Genomic DNA, 21,795 nt, shown 5'->3' with positions numbered 1-21,795 from the left:
TACGTGACGGACGACAGAAAAATGGCTGCTGCATCGAGGACATAGAACCGAAGGGGCTTATCTGGGTGCTCCCTGCTGACGTCATTAGCTGTGCGACGAGCTCTGTGTCAGATGAAAGAGTCGGGGTGTCAGTGGCTGATTCCAGCTGTGGAGATGGCGGCTGTGGGAAGCGTCTAGTGACGGAGCCATGCCCGTGGGAGAGCGGCCCGTGATGTCAAGCGGCCTGTAGTCGCCGACAGGAGAACGTCCAAGAATGGGAATCCTATTCACTAAGATATGGAGGCTGTTCAGCCACCAGGGTAAGCGAAGAACTACAACTCCCATCATGCCCCCATAGAATGAAAGCTGCTTTATCTGGCCTCATATTTAACCCCTTCCCCCCTTCCAAAATTATTTCCTTTACTTTTCTTGCTAATTTTTTTCCTTTTTTTTTTTTTCCCTGAGCCATAACTTTTTTGATGTCTGTGATAGTCGTTTAAGGCTTGTTTTTTTTTGTGCGGGATGCGTTATAGTGTTACCTCACGGTGTGCTGGGAAAAAACGTATTTTACAACTTTCATTGTGCGTTAAAAGCGAGCTGGCAATGTGATTCTCCACCTCAGGGCTGTTATCCGTTTTTTTCCCCTTTAATTTAAAGGGGTTGTACACCTTCAAGCAATGTTGTTGTATTTCTCAAATGCATGTGTTTTTTGACTTATAAGGGTACGTTCCCATGATCAGGAAGGCCGGGTTCACATTAGCGTTCGAGTCCGCAGCGTGGTGCTGCAGACTTCTTTCCTTACTTCCGCATGCGCCCTGCATACCTATCTTTAACATTGTGTACGCAGGGACATGCGTTGTATGCGGAGGCGTCTGCATGCATCGTTTTGACGTGCCCGCCGAACGCAAGAAAATGCAACATGTTGTGTTCGGCGGGCACGTCAAAACGACGCATCCGCATACAACGCATGTCCCTGCGTACACAATGTTAAAGATAGGTACGCAGGGCGCATGTGAAAGTAGGCGGAGCTAAGGAAAGAAGTCCGCAGCGCCGCTCTGTGGACTCGAACGCTAGTGTGAACCCGGCCTAAATGCTGCTAGTTGGATGCTGTGTACTTGTTCAGCGTCCAGATGTTACAGCATAGTGGATGGGATTTCTAGAACTCCCCGTGGAGACGAACATGTGACGCGTCTCTCCAGACCGCAGCATGTCTATGTATCTTGCGGAGATACGAGTCTCCACAAGAGAAAGTCCAAAAAAAGAAGAAACAAAGTATACCCGCACTGCTGTCATTCGCGATCACCTATCGGCATGCTACAATATGCTGTACCAGCCACTATACCTCCTACTCAATGCATGGGCATAAGGGGTGCTCAACCAAAAAGATATATAATTCAAAAGCAAAAGAAAAAAAGTGGTTAGCACTCACCAAACCCGATGCTATAAAAAGTTTTTATTTTGACATGGACAGGGAGAACATGATGTCTGGAGGATGACAGCTGTTTCGCGCTACATGCACTTCCACAGATCCCGATGATGTGATCTGTGGAAGCGCATGTAGCGCGAAACAGCTGTCATCCTCCAGACATCATGTTCTCCCTGTCCATGTCCATGTCAAAATAAAGACTTTTTATAGCATCGGGTTTGGTGAGTGCTAACCACTTTTTTTCTTTTGTTCTCCACAAGACAAAATTTCACCCATAGAATGTATTAGGCGTGGTGAATCCGCACGGTTCAGTGGACACATGTGGATTCACCTGCATTCAATAGACGGCAGCGGACATGTGCTGCTACTTCCAGATTGTTTGAGCAGTTGGGTTTCATTCACCATTTCGCATCTTTTGCCTTCTGCAGCCTCTGTGTTGTATTGTCCATTGCCGGCTGCAGAACGAGTTATCTGAGAATCTATCAGTGAGATCGTTCTGATTGGGAGTTTTGGGGCCGCTCATTTACAGTAATGAATATGCGGCTCCACCCCTATGGAAGGTAGAGCCGCATATTCATGACTGTAATCGGCGGCCCCACGTGACCGCATACAGAAGAAGATGCGGCCAGACCAAGAAGCAGCGACAGCCAACGAGGGAGGCGGGTGAGTATTTTCAGAACAGCGGGGGGGGGGGGCGCACAGGTGGTGGGATGGCGCTGGGCACATAGATCTTTATTTTAAACACTATTATTCATATCTTCTATGCAGCAAACGCTGCTGCAGGGAAGATATGAATCGCGGCTTCAGCACCAGTGGGGGGGACAGCGCTTAATGTAGCGCTGTCTCCTGCATGGCACACGGACTGCACACGGACAACGTCCGTGTGCGGTATGTGTTTTACATGGACCCATTGACTTTAATGGGTCCGTCTAATCTGTGCGCTCCCACGAACACTGACATGTCTCCGTGTTTGGCACACGGAGACACGGTCCGCAAAAAATCACTGACATCTGAACAGATGCAGTGATTTTTATGTGTCTACGTGAGTCAGTGTCTCCGGTACGTGAGGAAACTGTCACCTCACGTACCGGAGACACTGACGTGTGAAACCGGCCTAAGGAGTAGTGATGAGCGAGCATGCTCAGATAAGGTGTTATCTGAGCATGCTCGGGTGCTAACAGAGTCTTTGGCGTGCTCGAGTCCCCGCGGCTTCATGTCTTGCAACGGTTGATCGACAGCCACAACACATAATATGTCAAACATAACATTCGAGCACGCCGAAGTCACTGGGTTAGCACCCGAGCATGCTCAGATAACACCTTATCCGATCACGTTCACTCATCACTACTAAGGAGTGCAAAAAATTGTTTGTTTAACTATTTTTTGAGATTTATTTTCCTGTTTTTGCAGCTGCTTGAGGTCTTGTCTTTTGTGTGGCGAGCTTGCATTTTATTGGTACCATTTTGGGGCAGATACATATGATGCTTTGATCAATTTTTGTTGTATTTTTTCAGTGTGGGGAGGGAAATACGAAGCCCAAAAAATAGCAATTCTGTGTTTCAGTTGTTTGTTTGTTTTTTAAGCCTTATCTTACCTTGTGAGTTAAATTATTTTATAAGTAAAGGGATTGTCCAGGTTATTAGGGATTTATGTGACTGCAGTTTTGAATACTAACAGTGCACACTGTGAGGATTCTCCGGTGCCGGCAGTCACGTGATCGCAAGTTTGCGGTTTGCATCCATGCGATCACGTGCCGACTAGACATGCCGAACACGACTAGTTGGAATGTGGATGAAATTGTGAAAAAAGCATACTTGTGGTCACATGACCTCCGGCATCGGAGAATCCTCACAGTGTACAGTGCGTGCTGTCGGCAGTCACGCCTGGACAGCTCCTGTGTACTTATGCGTTTTTGATATCGCATGGAAGTAAGTTGATATATAAAAATCATTTGATGCCACCATGGCAACCCCAGAGCGAGCAAAACACTTGTCTACAGCAGTTCAGGAGTGAAGAACAAATACCGTACTTTCCATTTTTCTTTTTTGCTCACTGCACACTCCTCCAAAAAAAACTACAATACAAAATAATCAAAATATCGTATATATACCCCCAGAATGGTGCAAATAAAATCCATACGCCTTCCTTTCACACAGCTCTATCAATCCAAAGTTATGGGTTTTAGAAAATGTCAAAAACAAACCAAATTTTTCTAAATATTTAAAAAGTAAAAAAAAAAAAAAATGTTTGCTATCATCCTAATTCTACTGACCTGACGAGTCACATAGACAAAACACAGAAAATGTTTTTCATTTTGTCACTGCACTATTGGGAAAGTGTGAACGGTCTCATTCAAAAACTACGACTTGTCTCGTAAAAAAAAAAAAAACCTCACAGGCCCTCGTTAAACAATATAGACAGAAAATAGGAAAAAAAAGGAGGTTAACGTTGATGTGTTTATTTATTGGCTTGGAGGACAACATTTCCTGAAACGCAGCGTTTTAATGAGATGACTTTGTGCCCCCACGTGCCCCGCAGTCAGCAGTGCACCCGTGTGTCGCCCAGTCCGTAGTATTAATGATTCATTGTTTGCTCTGGGCAATGTATTGTGTTTACTCTGGAACTGATCTCCATAGTGAAAACTTACCCGGGAGAGACTCTGCCCCCGGACGCCCTCGTCTAATCTCACATACGCTTTCATCTGCACTTGGAGTAATTGGATTTTAAAGATTTAAAAAAAAAAAAATATATATATATATATATATATATATATATATATATATATATATATATATATATATATATATATATATATATATATATATATATATATGTGTGTAAGTAGGAAAAATATAGGAAATCGTTTGTGCCAACTGCCATGGGAATGTACAACAATAACATTAGGGTTAAACCACCAAGGTGAATGTCTACTTATTTCTCTGCATTTCAGTTCACTTGTTGTGTATGTCCTATTCTAATGTATAATGTTCTTCTGTCAACAAACTGTCATGTCAACTATGTAATTCCTTTATGATTTTTATGATTTAAGTCGTGCTGCTGTGATACCATAATTTCCCACGGGATCAATAAAGTGTATCGTATCGTATATATATATATATATATATATATATATATATATATATATATATATATATATATATATATATATATATAATGCAATTTTACAACCAGTTGATTTATCGTTACAGTGTCTACAAACATAGAGGTTTTCTGGCTTTTACAAATCCTTAGTTATTAGGCCGGCGTCACACTTGCGAGTTTTATGGACGTAAGAGCGCAGAAACTACGTCCGTAAAACTCGCAAAAAATACGGCACAATTATTCTCTATGCCCCTGCTCCTATCTGCCGTATTAAACTGATCAGTATTATACGGCTTTCTACGGCCGTAGAAAATCGCAGCATGCTGCGTTTGTCACCGTATTGCGCAAATAAAACGTCAATGAAAGTCAATGGAAGCCCCAAAATTACGGATTACACACGGACCAGCAGTGTAACTTGCGAGGAATACGCAGCGCTGTTAGAGAGAAAAACCGGTAATTCAATTACCGCCTTTTGCTTTCTCCTTCCTAAACCCGACATGATATGAGACCTGGTTTACATACAGTAAACCATCTCATATCACCATTTTTTTGCATATTCCACACTACTAATGTTAGTAGTGTGTATATGCAAAATTTGGCTGTTCTAGATAGTAAAATAAGGGGTTAAATGGCGGAAAAAAATTGGCGTGGGCTCCCGCGCAATTTTCTCCGCCAGAGTAGTAAAGCCAGTGACTGAGGGCAGATATTAATAGCCTGGAGAGGGTCCATGGTTATTGGCCCCCCCTGGCTAAAAACATCTGCCCCCAGCCACCCCAGAAAAGGCACATCTGGAAGATGCGCCTATTCTGGCACTTGGCCACTCTCTTCCCATTCCCGTGTAGCGGTGGGATATGGGGTAATGAAGGGTTAATGTCACCTTGCTATTGTAAGGTGACATTAGGCCTAATTAATAATGGAGAGGCGTCAATTATGACACCTATCCATTATTAATCCAATACTAGTAAAGGGTTAAAAAAAAAACACACACACATTATTAAAAAATAATTTATTGAAAAAATCACAAAGGCTGTTGTATTAATTTATTCTACTCTCAATCCACTCACTGAAGACCCTCGATCTGTAAATTAAAAAAAAATAATAAACCAACAATATACTTACCTTCCGAGGATCTGTCACGTCCAACGATGTAGATCCATCTGAAGGGGTTAAAATATTTTGCAGCCACGAGCTCCGCTAATGCAGGCTGCTCATGTCTGCAATACCCCGGCGAATGAAGCTAAATATAGGTCAATGACCTATATTTAGCTTCATTTGCGGTGAGGCGCCCTCTGCTGGCTGTTCCTAGATCGTGGGAACTTTCCTAGAAAGCTCCCTTTGCTCGAGATCATAAGAGGGCGCCCTCTGCTGGTTGTCCTCATATGAACTCGAGCCTGGGAGCTTTCTAGGAAAGTTCCCACGATCTAGGAACAGCCAGCAGAGGGCGCCTCACCGCAAATGAAGCTAAATATAGGTCATTGACCTATATTTAGCTTCATTCGCCGGGGTTTTGCAGAAATGAGCAGCTGCATTAGCGGAGCTCGTGTCTGCAAAATATTTTAACCCCTTCAGATGGATCTACATCGTTGGACGTGCCAGATCCTCGGAAGGTATGTATATTGTTGGTTTATTTTTTTTTTTTAATTTACAGATCGAGGGTCTTCAGTGAGTGGATTGAGAGTAGAATAAATTAATACAACAGCCTTTGTGATTTTTTTCAATAAATTAATTTTTAATAATGTGTGTGTGGTTTTTTTTTTTAACCCTTTACTAGTATTGGATTAATAATGGATAGGTGTCATAATTGACGCCTCTCCATTATTAATTAGGCTTAATGTCACCTTACAATAGCAAGGTGGCATTAACCCTTCATTACCCCATATCCCACCACTACACGGGAATGGGAAGAGAGTGGCCAAGTGCCAGAATAGGCGCATCTTCCAGATGTGCCTTTCCTGGGGTGGCTGGGGGCAGGTGTTTTTAGCCAGGGGGGGGCCAATAACCATGGACCCTCTCCAGGCTATTAATATCTGCCCTCAGTCACTTGCTTTACTACTATGGCGGAGAAAATTGTGCGGGAGCCCACGCCAATTTTTTCCGCCATTTAACCCCTTATTTTACTATCTAGAACGGCCAAATTTTGCATATACACACTACTAACATTAGTAGTGTGGAATATGCAAAAAAATGGTGATATGAGATGGTTTACTGTATGTAAACCAGGTCTCATATCATGTCGGGTTTAGGAAGGAGAAAGCAAAAGCCGGTAATTGAATCAGTATATATGTTTTTTGTTTTTTTTTAACACATGGATCCCTTATATAGCCGTATGTTGGTTTTGCAAGCCTGCGATAAAAACACGCATTACAGCTGCCATACGGATTACATACGGAGGATGCCATGCGCAAAAAACGGTGACACACCCTGCCTACGGAGGAGCTACGGACCACTATTTTCGGGACTTTTCAGCGTATTACGGCCGTAATATACGGACCGTATTTTCATACGCTGAGTGTGACGCCGGCCTTAGTGATGAGCAAACGTGCTGGGATAAGGTGTTATCTGAGCATGCTCTGCCTGCTAGAAAAACATGTTCGAGTCCCCGCGCCTGCATGTCTCGCCACCTTTCAACAGCCACAACACATGCAGGGATTGCTTCTTTATTAGGCAATCTCTGCTGTCGAACAGCCACGAGATAAGCAGCCACAGGGACTTGAACATATTTTTCGAGCATGCCGAAGACACTCGATCATACTCAGATAACATCTTATTCGAGCACGTTCGCTTTTCACTATTAGTCATCCATCGAATAGGGGAAGGAGGTTACAATGGTGATGGATGACCACTGATCACCAGAAGAAGGGTTTTCTGCTACCTTACTTTTTCACCTCCTCGCCACAAGTTGGCAGGATCACCGGTCTATCCACTGCTTGATTGGTGGGTGTCCGACCGCTGGACAGAATGGAGCAGCAATTCAAATGCCTGTCCACCGCTCCATTCATTCCCTATTGGGCTGCCGAGCATTGCGATCAGCTTTTTCTCGTAGAGAATGAGTCGAGCCTTCATAGATGGATATCAGCACAATTTCAGTTTTCAGCCGTTCTTGAGATCTTAACTCTTTTTTTTTTCTTTTGTTTACCGCTCGTTGCCTTGGTGACCGACCATCGCTGCTATCTTCTCGATCGAGCTTGTAAGCTTAAAGACAATGCTAACAAGCTAGTCAGCATCGGTGGTCGGTCTCCTAGGTAACGAGCTGTAAACAAAATAAAAATGTTAGTATCTCGTGAACAACTGCAAGTTTTAATAAACGGTAAATTGCAAAAGTGTCTGTTTTTATAGCCACTATCTGACAAATCCTCATCTTCATATATGGCTATAATGATTTGTATATATTTTATTTCTATATTTCAGAGCACAAGGTTATAATTGTGGGCCTGGATAATGCGGGGAAGACCACCATACTGTATCAGTTGTAAGTACCGCTGTCTTGTATTATGCCCCAGGGTCTTCTGGCGATATCGATGCCCCGTTCACTGGGTTCTCGCTGCTCTTTATTTTACTGTTCTGCACGCAGTAAATTCAGAATATACTTTTAAGGAAGTTTCACACCCAGTGGGATACGAAGCGGCTTTTCTGTCCAGATTTTCCAGAAAAAAAACCAGTTCAACCATCCCATTGTGTTCTGGTCTTTGATTTTACGACGTTGGATGAATAGTAGAATTGGCCGAGGGTTTTTATACTGAATGATTTTATAAATATTAAGTGTTGTTTTTATTGTGCATAATTGTTGGGGTTTCCTTGGGCCTCAGTGTTCTCCAATTAGGTTTGTCGTGTGATTTGCGATGGAGCTCGCACCTTCTCATTCAGATTGTTGTCAGCCATGTATCGATCGGCCTCTTTCTTTTTCCAGTTCCATGAATGAAGTAGTTCACACGTCTCCGACCATAGGCAGCAACGTGGAGGAGATAGTGGTGAACAATACAAGGTTTCTTATGTGGGACATCGGCGGTCAGGAATCCCTCCGCTCGTCGTGGAATACGTATTATACCAACACAGAGGTAAGATTGTGTCCTCAGCAAGAACAATGACAACTCTCCATACTTCTACGGCTGCGATATGATGTCCAATTATTTATGGGAATGCTGCTATAAAAATAAATGTATTTAGGCCGACATCCACCCATACAAGAGGGGCCGATCGTCCATATACTGATTGAATTCTTTGCCCTGTTCATACACAAACTGTATGGAGACAAAACAACTGATAATCGATCATCATGTCCTTGTTAGTTCTTAGGACTGTAGTAAAAAAATTAACTTGCAAGTAGGTATTAACTACTGCTCTGTTGTGCACAGTGCCAATCTATGCCAGCAAAGAGCACTCGCAGGACCGCTCCTGCCAGTATTTCAGTGGCATCTGCTAATGTCGCGTTGACAGAGCAGAGGCTTCTCTTTCGCTCTGCTGTGTTAACGGGATGTGACTGCTGACATCATGCTGATTGATAGCCGGCTCCCTCCTTTCTAACTGCGGGGAGTCGGCTGTCAATCAGAATGTCAGTAGCCATGCCCTGTCAACAGAGCAGCCTGGAAGAAGAAGAGTTGCTCTGTTGACGAGGAACAGCTGAATCGCTGGCAGGAGCTGTCGGTGACCACTCTGTACCAGCGGCAGGTAGTTGCCTTTTGTTAGTTGCTACCAGTCTAGTACAAAAAGATGAAATGGTCCTAGACAACTACTTTACAAGATGGGGAAAAACACTTGCCTATTTAAAGTGATGGCATATTGCTAGATTATGCCCTCCATTTATGTTCCACACTGATCTGAAAAAATGAAGATCTGCAGTACTGCTACTTTTCAGGCAGTCAGACCTCCACAGAATATAAAGTCTTATTGAAATGCCTTTTTTTTTTTTTTTTTTTTTTAAAGGTTCAATAAAATGTTAATAATCTGACATTATCGGAACCGAGGTATGATGTTAAAAAAAAGAAAAATTTTAAAACTACCACCCCTCACAGGTATAGAGAGAATAGCCATACTGTGACAGCAGACCTCTTTTCCTCCATCACTTCTGGTGGCATTAACCACTTTACAAACCATAATGAAAATGTACGTCATGGGCAATGGTCCAAAATAGATGGGTGAAAACTGACAGGTGTGTGAAAAACCTTGTCAGTTGTGTCCACGGATTGAAGGTGTAATTGGTTCTGTGTGCAGGGATTTGCACCGTTCTTGTCTCTCTCCGCTCTGACGTGTCCTCTCTTTTCCTCCAGTTTGTGATAGTGGTGGTGGACAGCACCGATAGAGAGCGGATCTCGGTGACCAGAGAGGAGCTTTATAAGATGTTATCTCACGAGGTGAGTTCCAGCTTCATGGGCTCAATAGCAAACGGGGCGACTGCAACCACCAAGTGCATAGATGACGACATCAAGTGTTTGGACTGAAAGCGAATGCAACAAAATGGGAAGAAGACACGAGCGCTGCTCTGCAAGCACTGCCCAATCAGTGGCTGGAATAGTTACTAACCTGAGAGTTGCTTAAGGGTCCATTTTAATGGAGACTCTGTACTGACTTTATTTAAAGTGCCGCTGTCTCCAGAGGTGACTTCTAGGATGCACAGAACAAGTGGACGCACGCCGATGCCATAAGTGGTTTCTTCCCACTGTCCTGTGCATTGCTCACTGGGGATGTATTTGGTGGGCTTGTCATGGTAGTTTCTAGTCTGAAGTCTGTTAGGGATGTGAAGTGGCAGGAACTTTCCAGTCCTGCTTTGTTTCAATTCGTAATCATACTTGAAGATCTCTGCTTGCTGTCAGTAGATGGGAACATTCATTGCATACTTTCAGAAGCTGGAAAGGTGTCCTGATCCTGTCTGCTCACAGCAGAGCGTTAACTAGAAGGTCAGGGCGGCTGCATGTGGTGCAGTCTCAGACTTTTCTGTAATATAAGATTAGATAGGGGCTACCGAGAGACACTGCCTGTGATTGGTCTGTGACTTATCTGGTTTTCTGTAAGAAATCAGATAAGTCACAGACCGATCACAAGCAATGTCTCTGGGTAGCCCCTATCTAATCTGTGAGCGGCGTACATCAGCTGCACAAATCGCTTTAGGGTACCGTCACACTATAACATTTCGATCGCTACGACGGTACGATTCGTGACGTTCCAGCGATATCGTTACGATATCGCTGTGTCTGACACGCAGCAGCGATCAGGGATCCTGCTGAGAATCGTACGTCGTAGCAGATCGTTTAGAACTTTCTTTCATCGCTGGATCTCCCGCTGTCATCGTTAGATCGGTGTGTGTGACACCGATCTAGCGATCTAGCGATGCGATCCAGCGATGCGTTCGCTTGTAACCAGGGTAAACATCGGGTAACTAAGCGCAGGACCGCGCTTAGTTACCCGATGTTTACCCTGGTTACAAGCTTAAACTAAAAAAAAACAAACAGCACATACTTACATTCTGGTGTCCGTCAGGTCCCTTGCAGTCTGCTTCCCGCACTGTGACTGCCGGCCGTAAAGTGAAAGCAGAGCACAGCGGTGACGTGCTTTCACTTTCACTTTACGGCCGGCAGTCACTGAGTGCGGGAACCAGACTGCAAGGGACCTGACGGACACCAGAATGTAAGTATGTGCTGTTTGTTTTTTTTTAGTTTAAGCTTGTAACCAGGGTAAACATCGGGTAACTAAGCGCGGTCCTGCGCTTAGTTACCCGATGTTTACCCTGGTTACTCGGGGACCTCGGCATCGTTGGTCGCTGGAGAGCTGTCTGTGTGACAGCTCTCCAGCGACCACACTACGATTTACCTACGATCACGGCCAGGTCATATCGCTGGTCGTGATCGTAGGTAAATCGTATAGTGTGACGGTACCCGTACTGTCCGGACAGTTGGCACACAATGTAGATCTGTTCTTTTAAGAGGTTGTCCACTACTTTATCATTGCTAGCCAGTCTTTAGGATAGATCAGGGGTGGGGAACCTCAGGCCCCAGGGCCATTTACGGCCCTCGATGATCTTTTATCAGGCCCCCGAGCAGATTCTCAGGGACCGCTTTCTTGGGCAGGGAGGTGTATTTTGATTACAACCAACTCATTAATTTCTTCGTGCTCTGTTATCATACACACGCAGTGTTCACTACTGAACACTGGAGGGCATGCAATGAAAAATTACCTCCTGAAACCAATTCCAGAGTCAGGATGTACTTTGTGGGTGGAGTTTGTATGGCCCCCGAAGGATGGTATAAAAATCCAAATGGCCCTTGGTAGAAAAAAGATTCCCCACCCCTGGGATAGATCATCAATGTTGACACCCGGAACCCGCCGATCAGCTGTTATCAGTGGTGGTAGTCAGACAGAACAGTTTGGTTGCGGAGCTGCTCCGTCTTCTGATGGATGCTACACATTTGTCTTCCGATGATTTGAGTAGGAGGCGGATGTGTAGTACCCGCCGCCGCGGCCACTATCAAAATACTGGGCAACTCCGCAATATAGCAGTTCCAGCCGGCGGCCACTGACACCGAGAACAGCTGATCGGCAGGGATTCTGGGTGTCGGACCCCAACCGATAACACATTGATGACCTGTCCTGAGGGTAGGTTATCGATGAAAAAGTAGTGGACAACCTCTTTAATCTATAGATTCCAGGCTGTTTAGCCCACAGAGGATTAGACTAAAGGCGAGACCTCAGCCGCTAAGAAAACAACATCTAATTGTAATGTTTGCATTGGATTAGTAAAAAGAACATTGCTTCTTAGCAGAAGGTAAGATGCAAAGATGATCATAGATTTTACTTCTTTTGCTAATTGAAGGACCTAAAGAAAGCCGGACTTCTGGTGTTCGCAAATAAACAAGACGTGAAGGAGTGCATGACGGTGGCCGAAATCTCCCAGTTCTTGAAGTTGACGTCGGTAAAGGATCACCAGTGGCACATACAGGCCTGCTGTGCGCTCACTGGAGAGGGGTGAGGGACGGCCATTGTTTGTCCTGACTTTCCAGGAATTGGGCATCTTCTTTCTTTTATATAGAAGTTTGGTAACAAGTAGGCATTGGCTGGTGACATTTGTGCCCATCCAGAGAGATGATATCCCTCTGCTGGCATCAGGGCTTATATCATGGGCACACTTTCTAGAACTCCCATAGACTTTGATCAGAGTGGTAGGATACAAAGTTCTCTGTGGTGATAGTCCAGCGTCCCCTGCTGTGGGGTCTGACCACTGGGATGTAAAATCAGCCATACAGTGGGTACACAGTGATACATGTATTGTAGTAGGAATACCCCTAACTATAGTGCTGTTATTGACCAGGACCCTGGGGAAAAAGATTATCCTCCTAGACCAACCTCTGGGTGTCCCACTGTTTAGAAACTACAACTCCCTAGTGCTAGTGGAGCAAGAGCTGCAGAGCCTCAGTTTGGATAGCAACCACCTAGGATAACCCCTTCTTTTTTTTTTAGGCAACTCCTTTGACGTAGAGCTTCTCAAAGGAAGGTGATAGCTGGCCAGTTAGTGAATTAGTTATACGCCATCACTGGTTATTAGATGGCACCCTGAGCAGCCAGTACATTGGATGTCCCCCAAAGTTAGCGTTGCTCTTTACAGGGGTCCCCTTCAGGGTATTGTCCCTACCAATATTCCAAGTCAGCTGTAGAATGTAAAAAAAAACCAAACAATTGGGATCAGTGGGTTTTTGTTTTTAGAAAGGTGCAAGTTTTTTTTTCCCGAGTGTTAAAGAAAGTTCTGGTTGATTTCTCTCTTCTATTCGGTCGTATCTGTTTTGGGGATCACCCACCTATGCTATTCCGCGCTTAGTGGGCTTTGTTACCCCTTGTTCCTTAACAAGGCATATGTACTAATAACCGGGCAGACTTTCCTTATCTGGGAAGGCGTTCGGAGCCGTAGAATTGATGAATATAATTTGCGTTTTCTGCCGTTCACTTCTCCTCCTTTTCTCATTGTTTAGCCTTTGTCAAGGACTGGAGTGGATGATGTCGAGACTAAAATCCAGATGACCCCAGTGACACACGTGCGGAGACATTGGACTTCGGACATACTGTATTTATGAATCCCTGAACTGCTGCAAACCAAGTATTTATAAGCGTCGTGTCCCACCGACAGGACTCCACCAGAGACCTCCGATCCAGCGGCTCCTGTGTCCTACGAAAGCTGTGATTGACCTGACCATTCTTTTTAGTCTTTGTTTGCCCCCCCCACCTTGTTCCCTGCACATCAGAAGTCAGAGAAAGTGGTTTTTAAACTTTTTTATATCTTCGCTTCAGTTCTTGTCCAGTTGAATGTGGGAATAAGCTGACAACAGCGAGCCTACGAATCAAGCACAGACTGAGCGGTATTGTGAGCAGCGACTCGGTACATATCTCTGTATTTCCCATCTTCTCGCATGCTCCTCAGTTCTAGTAACGTACACAAACATTGCCTTGATGACCGTGAATATTGCACAGTTCCAACTTGAAAACTCTGATATGTAAGACTATTATTTGGCACTTTTTTCTTTCTTTTTTTTTTTTTGGTTTATTTTGGTCCTTTTGATTTTTTTTTTTTTTTTTTTTAAATTGTCCATTCCTTGGCGTATGTCGATTTTGCATGTTATGTTCCCTCCACGCACCATCGTTCTTTATCTCTCCTGCTCTTGTCTGGAAATCCTGCTGAAATAAGTTTTGACCTGGCGATAATAAATTAAAGTTGGAGGGGAAAATCCTCTGGTGTCACTCTGGTTTCTTTACCTACTTGTCTGGGCTTAGAAAAACAGGGCTGCCTTCTTCCTAAAACCACCTCACGTCCACAGGCCAGGTTCATTATTGCTTTTGCATCCTTCTGCTTGTTGTTTTTTTTTTTTTTTTTGTTCACCCATTTCTCAATTGCACCTCTTATTTTTATGTGTTCACCTGTGTGTGCGTGTTTTTTTTTTTTTATGTTGACTATTGTGGGCAGAATTTAGTGAGTTCAAGATTTTTGTGGCCAATTCATAAGTTTTTTAAGTAATTTTTATGCACACCCGCAAATTAAATTTTTTTTTTAGTAAATTTTGTGCCATTTAAAAGAAAAAAACAAACCACAACTGGACCCATCCTGTATTTTGAGGTGGTGCTGTTTTGGAAGAAGGCAGCCATGTTTTTGTAATCCTGACCACCCTCTTTTGCAAATGGCCCTTAGGAGGCCTTATTCTACAATGCCATGCGCTGGAGCAGGAGCACGGCATCGGGTGTCTACTGCCTTCCAGAAATGGGGACTGAGGTTAGTAACTACCTAGTCCTGGATATGCTCTTTTAAGTGTAGTTTGTTTTTTTGTATAGTAAAAATACATAATATACATTTAAAACATAAACCCTTAGGCTGGGTTCACATTGCGCTAGGTGTGTCCGTCTAACGGACTCGTTTTTAAGTAGTAAAAACGCAATGTAACGCACATACTAACGCGCCCATAGACTTGCATTGTCTGACGCATCGTGACGCATCCCTAAATTGGTATGCGTTTGTCACATAACGTTTTTTTTCTGACGGACCTTCAACGCGGCTTGCAGCGTTTTCGGGTCCGGCCAAGCTAACGCACTACTAACGGAAGCGTTCATTCTGCCATAGAAGGCTATGGCAAACGCAGTCAGACGCAAATCATGAAAAATTTCCAAATAGAACCACACGTTTTAAGCGTTTGAGGGTGGTCACATGTGGTCATGTGACAGGAAATGTGACTTCGGCCATTAAAATATCCCACTCACACAAAGTCTCCTGCACGTGACAGAGTGTTTTGCCGTAGCTAAATTGTAAGTACATTTCTATATATTATATATCTCTGTATACATCATGGGAGTCTGTAATGTCCGTCGGATGTGTGTGTACTAAAAATGTATTGTTTTGTTGCACACAGATGTCGGATACAGATGTCAGCAGCAGCAGCGTGTCTGCGATTTTTTCTTCTGAGTCGGTAGGCTTGCACTTTAAAAAACCATGTTGTGTGAAACTCCATTGTATTGAGCTAGGCATAACAATCCTGTTTATTGTTTTATTGTGAATAGGAGTCTTCTGAGCCCGAGGCTGTTAGACCTCCCCCAAAAAAACACGCAAAAACAACAAAGGTACATAGCACACATGTTGAATTTTTCAGGCATAAATTTATTGATCCAATGAATGTTAACATTATTTAATGTTAAAATATTTTTTTTTACATTTTACATACACAATAGGTTGTGGCACAAGGAGGACAAAAAAGAAAAAAGGTCCCTAGACGTCTGTCGTCGCCACAACTGCCAGTGGTAAATATAAAATAGAAATATTCTATCCAATATTTACCAACAATCTATCTATTCACTTTCTATCTACTATACCTATAAACTATCTATCAACTATCTATCGCTCCATCTATTTGTCTATCTATGTATCTATCTATCAATATCTATGTATCTATCTATCTATATCTATCTATCTATATCTATGTATCTATCTATATATCTATCTATCAATATCTTTGTATCTATCTATCTATCTATCTATCTATCTACATCTATCTATCTATCTATATATCTATATATTGCTATATCTATGTATCTATCTATCTCTGTATATATGAATATGGCCATCCAGTGAAATTGACACTATCAACATAACGTTTTGTGTTTACATAGTCCAAGTCAGCGACAAAAAAAAAAAGGATTGTCGTTGACGAAGAGCCATTGACTATCCACAATGAGACACTTATTAACCTTGTGGAAGCCAACCCCTCCATATGGGACCAGAGCGACAGCTCCCACCATGACATCGTGAAGAACCGGAAGTTGTGGGATCAAATAATCTGTCACTTTGATCCCCGATACATGGAGAAGTCGACAACCTCAAAGAAAAAAATTGGTAAATATTGGTGACGTAACATCGGAAAATGTTTAAAAAAAAAAAAAATTTTCTATCCTATCAACCTATCCACTTGTTGTCTGCTATCTATCTCTCAAGTATCAACTATCTGTACACTATATATCTATCTATCTATACACTATTTCTACACTATTTCTTATCTAACAACTATCTATCTACTATTTATATATCAACTATCGTAGCAAACTATGAACAATTTTTCCTATATCTTAACACAATCTACTATTTTTATATATATATTTTTTTTTTTTAAATTTAAAGCCGATGCTGTCCATACCCGTTGGAAGTCCATCCGCGATCGCTTTGTCCGTGACTACCGGAACAGTCAGAATGCACCAAGCGGATCAAGTGGCAAACGGGTGACACCGTATGTGCATTATGACCAACTGCTCTTTCTTCAGAAAACAGTGTCTCAGCGCTCGTAAGTACAAGAAGGTCTGTGTGCGAGACTAAATTGTTTAAAGGAAAATAAGTAATTTTTGTTTTTGGGTTACAGCACGATATGCAGTACCGCTGCTCCTAGACCAGCAGAGGAACTTGAGCCTTCTTCAGTGGAACCAACGCAACCTGAAGATGTGTCTGGCATCAGCGAGCCACGATCTGCGGATAGAAGCACTGTTGCTGCAGGTGTGAGTGCCCGGTTGCAATCACAGCGTGGACGCAAGCGAGCATCTCAAAAAGATGAAGCAGATGCAATTATCGTGGATGGACTCCAACGGGTAGAGGACATGTGTCGCAGTGAGCTCAAAGACCTGAGACGAGAAATTACCGAGCTGCAAGCACGCGAGTCTGTCTACTCTGCTAATGAGTGGAAGCTACTTTTATTATCCTATGTGCCTGTAGTACAAAATATCCCGGCACATAGAAACCTTATGTTTCGACAAAGACTTAACGAGCTTGTAGAGGAATTTGTGGGCACCGAGGAACCCGCTCCATCGGGAAGAAGAAGACTGGACATGCCGCCCTACAACCCTCAATATAGAGGCCGGGGTGAAACGAGCGTGGAACCTCAAAGACAATGTAGTAGTCCATCATATAGTTGGGCAGACAATACTCCCGTGCAGTACCAAAGTCTTTAGTACAGTTCACTGTCCACAGCCAGGTGCAATTACCGCGTTGGAATTTTTTTTTTGGGGGGGGGGTTTTGTTGTTAATTTCTATTTTCCTTTTTTTTTTCATCCCTATGGGATATCATATGTTACACCTGTGTACCAACAGTTTGTTGGGAAAATACAAAAACATTTAGTAAACTGTTTCAAATTTCAGATTCTTGTATGACTTTAACTTTAACTTTTTACACGACATAAGGTAACTTTTTACACGACATCAGGTTAAACAACATAACTTTTTACACTACGTAACTTTTTACACGACATCAGGTTAAACAACATAACTTTTTACACTACGTAACTTTTTACACGACATCAGGTTAAACAACATAACTTTTTACACTACGTAACTTTTTACACGACATCAGGTTAAACAACATAACTTTTTACACTACGTAACTTTTTACACGACATCAGGAAGACTTTAAATTATTTTCACACGTGTCTGTCTTGCCATGGAACCTGGCCTTCATGTGTGAAGTAGTGTGCAAATTGATCACGAATCCTCATTATTTGTGATGCAGAACGAACTGTAGTCGATTCAATGCTACTGAGGTTCGACTCACAATCATTGGGGTCTACCAACTGGGGTTCATGTCTCGCCACAAAATTGTGCAGACAGATGCATGCCTTCACAACACGGTCCACATTGTCTGGTTGCAGTTGCATGCAGGTTAGTAAAATCCGCCATTTTAATGTCAAAATCCCAAAGGCACACTCCACATAACGTCTAGCCCGGCTCAAGCGATAATTAAAAATGCGCCTGCTGGAGTCTAGACTACGGCTTGAGTAGGGCTTGAGGAGATTTTGTCCTAGTTGGAAGGCCTCATCACCAACTAAAACATAGGGCAAACTTGGGCCTTCGGTCCCCGGAAGAGGTCGTGATGACGGTATGTTTAAACTTTGGTTGTACAAACATTGGCCCATGTTGGAGTCTCTGAATACTCTGGAATCGTTAGTCCGGCCATAAGCTCCAATATCCACAGCAACAAAACGGTACCTGGCATCCGCAATCGCCATCAATACTATAGAAAAGTATTTCTTATAGTTATAGTAGAGGGAACCACTATGTGCAGGTTTCTGAATCCGAATGTGCTTTCCGTCCACGGCACCAATACAATTGGGGAAATTAGCCACATCCTCGAACTGTTGGGAAATTGCTAGCCACATTTCTGATGTTGGTGTTGGTAGCACAAGTGGTTGCAAGTTGTTCCAAATGGCATCACAAGTTTCCCGAACCAGTTGACAAATTGTTGACTTCCCAAGTCGAAACTGGTAATGCAGTGACGCAAAAGTTTCTCCGGTAGCCAGATATCTGTTGACATTCAAAAACAAAAAAAAAAAATTAGGATTTTAATGATCATCTAAAGGCTAGTTGACAATATAATATACAATTGCAAAATGAACATTAGGCCACACGATACCGAGATCTAGTCTTTGTCAATAGAATGATAAAAAAAATGTATAATTACCTCACAGTCACTACTAAACGTTGCTCCGCACTGATGCTTTCACGAAAAGTGCTGCGATGATGATGTATCTCATCCTTCACATGTGAGAGCAGAACATCAAAGGTCTCAATGGACATCCGTAGATAGCGTTGGAATTTGAAGGGATGATCCCGAAGCTGCACATACAGGGTGTGAAAGGCACCATATGTACTCCGCAAGAAATTCACTTCGTGGATCCAATATCTCCTTTGCGAACTACGCTTTCTCTGCCGAAGTCGCAACCGCATCAAGCGAAATCTGACGAGCTCAGACACAAACATCTTGCTAGCAGAAGTTCACTCAATGCTTTCAAAATGGAGAATGAGTCTGTGCCCACACCCGACAATGACAAAAGGGAAAAAAAAAAAAAAAAAGAACAACTTTATTGACAGTGACAAACGCAGACAAACGGATACTTCGTAAACGGACATCAAAATGAAAAAACGCGATCACATGCGTTAACGCTAGCGTTACCGTGACGACGAATTTCACATATTTTTGCTCCGTTTCTGTACATGCGTTTAACGCATCCGTTTGACGCCATGTACTTGACGCAATGTGAACCTAGCCTTACCCTAAGGGCTCATTCAAACATCTGTTTTCTGTGCACAAAATCTATACGTGTTTTTTCAGGAATCGAACCTGTATCTAGTATACTCTATGGGGCAGTTTACATGCGCAATTTTTTCTTTTTTGTGGTCAGTGCAAAATCACTGAGACCCATCCGATATTACCGTAATCTGGATTTTGATATGTGTCCAGGGGTGGGAATCGGGCCCCCGAAGTGGAGGGGGGCCCCTGCAGAGCAGCTAACACTGAGGCCAATCTGGCCTGTTTATCCTTCTCCGGGTGGACCCTGGCCAGATTGCCCTCATGTGCAGCAGGCACGGAGCTCCGCTGTCTACAGGAGAAAATGTCAGCGGAGCTGCAGGGATCTGTCCATTGCTTTCTGCCCGCGCTTCCTGTCTGACACAGGAGCGCGGCTGGTTGACGTCTTCATCCAGCAAGCATCTCTGTTAGAGAGAGCTGCCGGCGAGGAGATGCTGAAGGGACGTGCTGCGGCTGTGGGGAATGTGCGTGAGTGAGGTGAGTGATTGGGCTGGTGGAAAAGGCAGTGATGAGGGTGGTGGAGAAGGCAATGATGGTGGAGGGGGAGAACAATGATGGCGGTGGTGGTGAGGACAATGGAGGGGGGAGAAAAACAATGGTGGAGGTGTTGGGGAATGATGATGGGGGTGGTGGAGAGGGCAATGATGGAGGTGGTGAAGAGGGCAGTGATTAGGATGGTGGAAAGAGCAATGATGGTGGTGGTGGAGAGGTCAATGATGGGGTGGTGGAGAAGGTAATGATGGAGGTAGTGCAGAGGACAATTTTGGAATGTGGGAAATTGGGATGGGAGGAAGGGGGACTTATAATGGACATACCAACAAGGGGGAGGTGGAGGAAGACGTTAGATATGGATATAACATGAATTGGGTGGTGGAGGAGGGTGCTAATCCACTGATAGTGTCCTCCCCATCTCACAATTCATTGTGATGCTATCGGAGAATTAAAATTTAGGTGGGAGAAGACGCTGTCAGGGACTTGTAATGAATTGGGAGGTGGCGGAGGATGTTCAGTACCGGATAATGTCTTCTCCCACCCCCAAATTCACTATGATGCAATCAAGGACTTATAATGAATGGGTGGGGGCACAGGACAGGGACTAAGGCTATGTGCACACGTTCAGGATTTACAGGAGAAAATTCTGTTGCATATCCTAATTTGATGGCAGGAAGACAGTTTTCCACATTTTTGCCATGCTTTACGTATTTTTCCCCATTAGTACGGGTGAAATACGCTGCAAGAATTGACATTATGCAGATTTTAATCATCTGCAAAGAAAAAATAAGCAGCGTGTGCATGAGACTTCAGGGATCTCATTCACTTTTCCTGTACTGTAAAACCTTGCATATATTCTGTGTGCACATAGCCTTACAGGTAATTGGGGAGAGTCACTGAATAATTTATATTATTGAGAGTCAGAGATTGTAGTTAATGGGGGGCACAGTGCTGCTTATCACTTTATATTGGTGGGTGGCTAATAGTATATTAATGGTGGGGTACATATCTGTATTCAGGGGAAGACACAAGTATGTATACAGTGAATGTGACCTTGTTATTTTCAGGGCCGACCATTGTGACAAGATGAGTCGTGGCTCGGAGATGTCGACGTGAAGGTCTGACCAGATGGAGAAGAAACAGGAGAAAGCAGCTCTAATCAGACGAGACGTCAGCGGTGCCTGGATGTAGATATTATTCTGTATCTGCGCTGTGTGACGTGGAGAGATAATTTTATCTGTAAAATCCCTTATTCTACATTCTCACATTTGTGTGAAATGTCCGTTTTATAGGTCCATTCCCACATACATGAAAATCACGGATCTGAGAATGAGATCCATAAGGCCATGTGCACACGCTGCGGATTTTGCTGCGGATCTGCAGCGTTTCCGCAGCTGCGGTTCCGCAGCGGTTTCCCATGTGTTTACAGTACAATGTAAACTTATGGGAAACGCAATCCGCAGTGCACATGCTGCGGAAAAAAACGTGCGGAATCGCAGTGGTTTATTTTCCGCAGCATGTCAATTCTTTGTGCGAATTCAGCTGCGGGTTTACACCTGCTCCATAATACAAAACCGCAGGTGTAAAACCGCAGTGGAATCTGCACAAAAACTGCAATAAATCCGCAGAGGATCCGCAGGAAAACCGCAGTGCCTTTTAACTGCAGTTTTCACAAATCCGCTGCGGAAAAATCCACAGTCCTCCAGATTACGTGTGCAT

General features: G+C 43.5%; 3 protein-coding genes across 3 annotated transcripts; 2 read left to right on the top strand and 1 right to left on the bottom strand.

The window, feature by feature from the left end:
* The first annotated feature begins 111 nt into the window (after window positions 1-111).
* On the top strand, window positions 112-14,208 carry ARL5A (ARF like GTPase 5A). Its single transcript, XM_069732935.1, has 6 exons — window positions 112-299; window positions 7,916-7,976; window positions 8,415-8,562; window positions 9,772-9,855; window positions 12,309-12,460; window positions 13,459-14,208. Exons 1-6 carry the CDS (start codon window positions 254-256, stop codon window positions 13,505-13,507), a joined length of 540 nt encoding a protein of 179 aa, XP_069589036.1. The 5' UTR covers window positions 112-253; the 3' UTR covers window positions 13,508-14,208.
* Window positions 14,209-15,184: 976 nt separating this feature from the next.
* Window positions 15,185-16,825, top strand: LOC138644492 (uncharacterized). Its single transcript, XM_069732934.1, has 5 exons — window positions 15,185-15,435; window positions 15,527-15,586; window positions 15,695-15,763; window positions 16,133-16,355; window positions 16,638-16,825. Exons 1-5 carry the CDS (start codon window positions 15,328-15,330, stop codon window positions 16,799-16,801), a joined length of 624 nt encoding a protein of 207 aa, XP_069589035.1. The 5' UTR covers window positions 15,185-15,327; the 3' UTR covers window positions 16,802-16,825.
* A 683-nt stretch (window positions 16,826-17,508) lies between these two features.
* Window positions 17,509-19,316, bottom strand: LOC138644491 (uncharacterized). The gene is made up of 2 exons (XM_069732933.1): window positions 18,958-19,316; window positions 17,509-18,800 (listed from the first exon to the last, which is right to left on the bottom strand). Exons 1-2 carry the CDS (start codon window positions 19,254-19,256, stop codon window positions 17,921-17,923), a joined length of 1,179 nt encoding a protein of 392 aa, XP_069589034.1. The 5' UTR covers window positions 19,257-19,316; the 3' UTR covers window positions 17,509-17,920.
* Between the last annotated feature and the right edge of the window lie 2,479 nt (window positions 19,317-21,795).

The sequence above is a fragment of the Ranitomeya imitator genome, chromosome 7, assembly GCF_032444005.1.
Source record: "Ranitomeya imitator isolate aRanImi1 chromosome 7, aRanImi1.pri, whole genome shotgun sequence".
Classification (NCBI taxonomy): Eukaryota; Metazoa; Chordata; class Amphibia; order Anura; family Dendrobatidae; genus Ranitomeya; species Ranitomeya imitator.
Note: the sequence above shows the minus strand (reverse complement) of the source record. Positions and strands in the feature narration are given on the sequence as shown.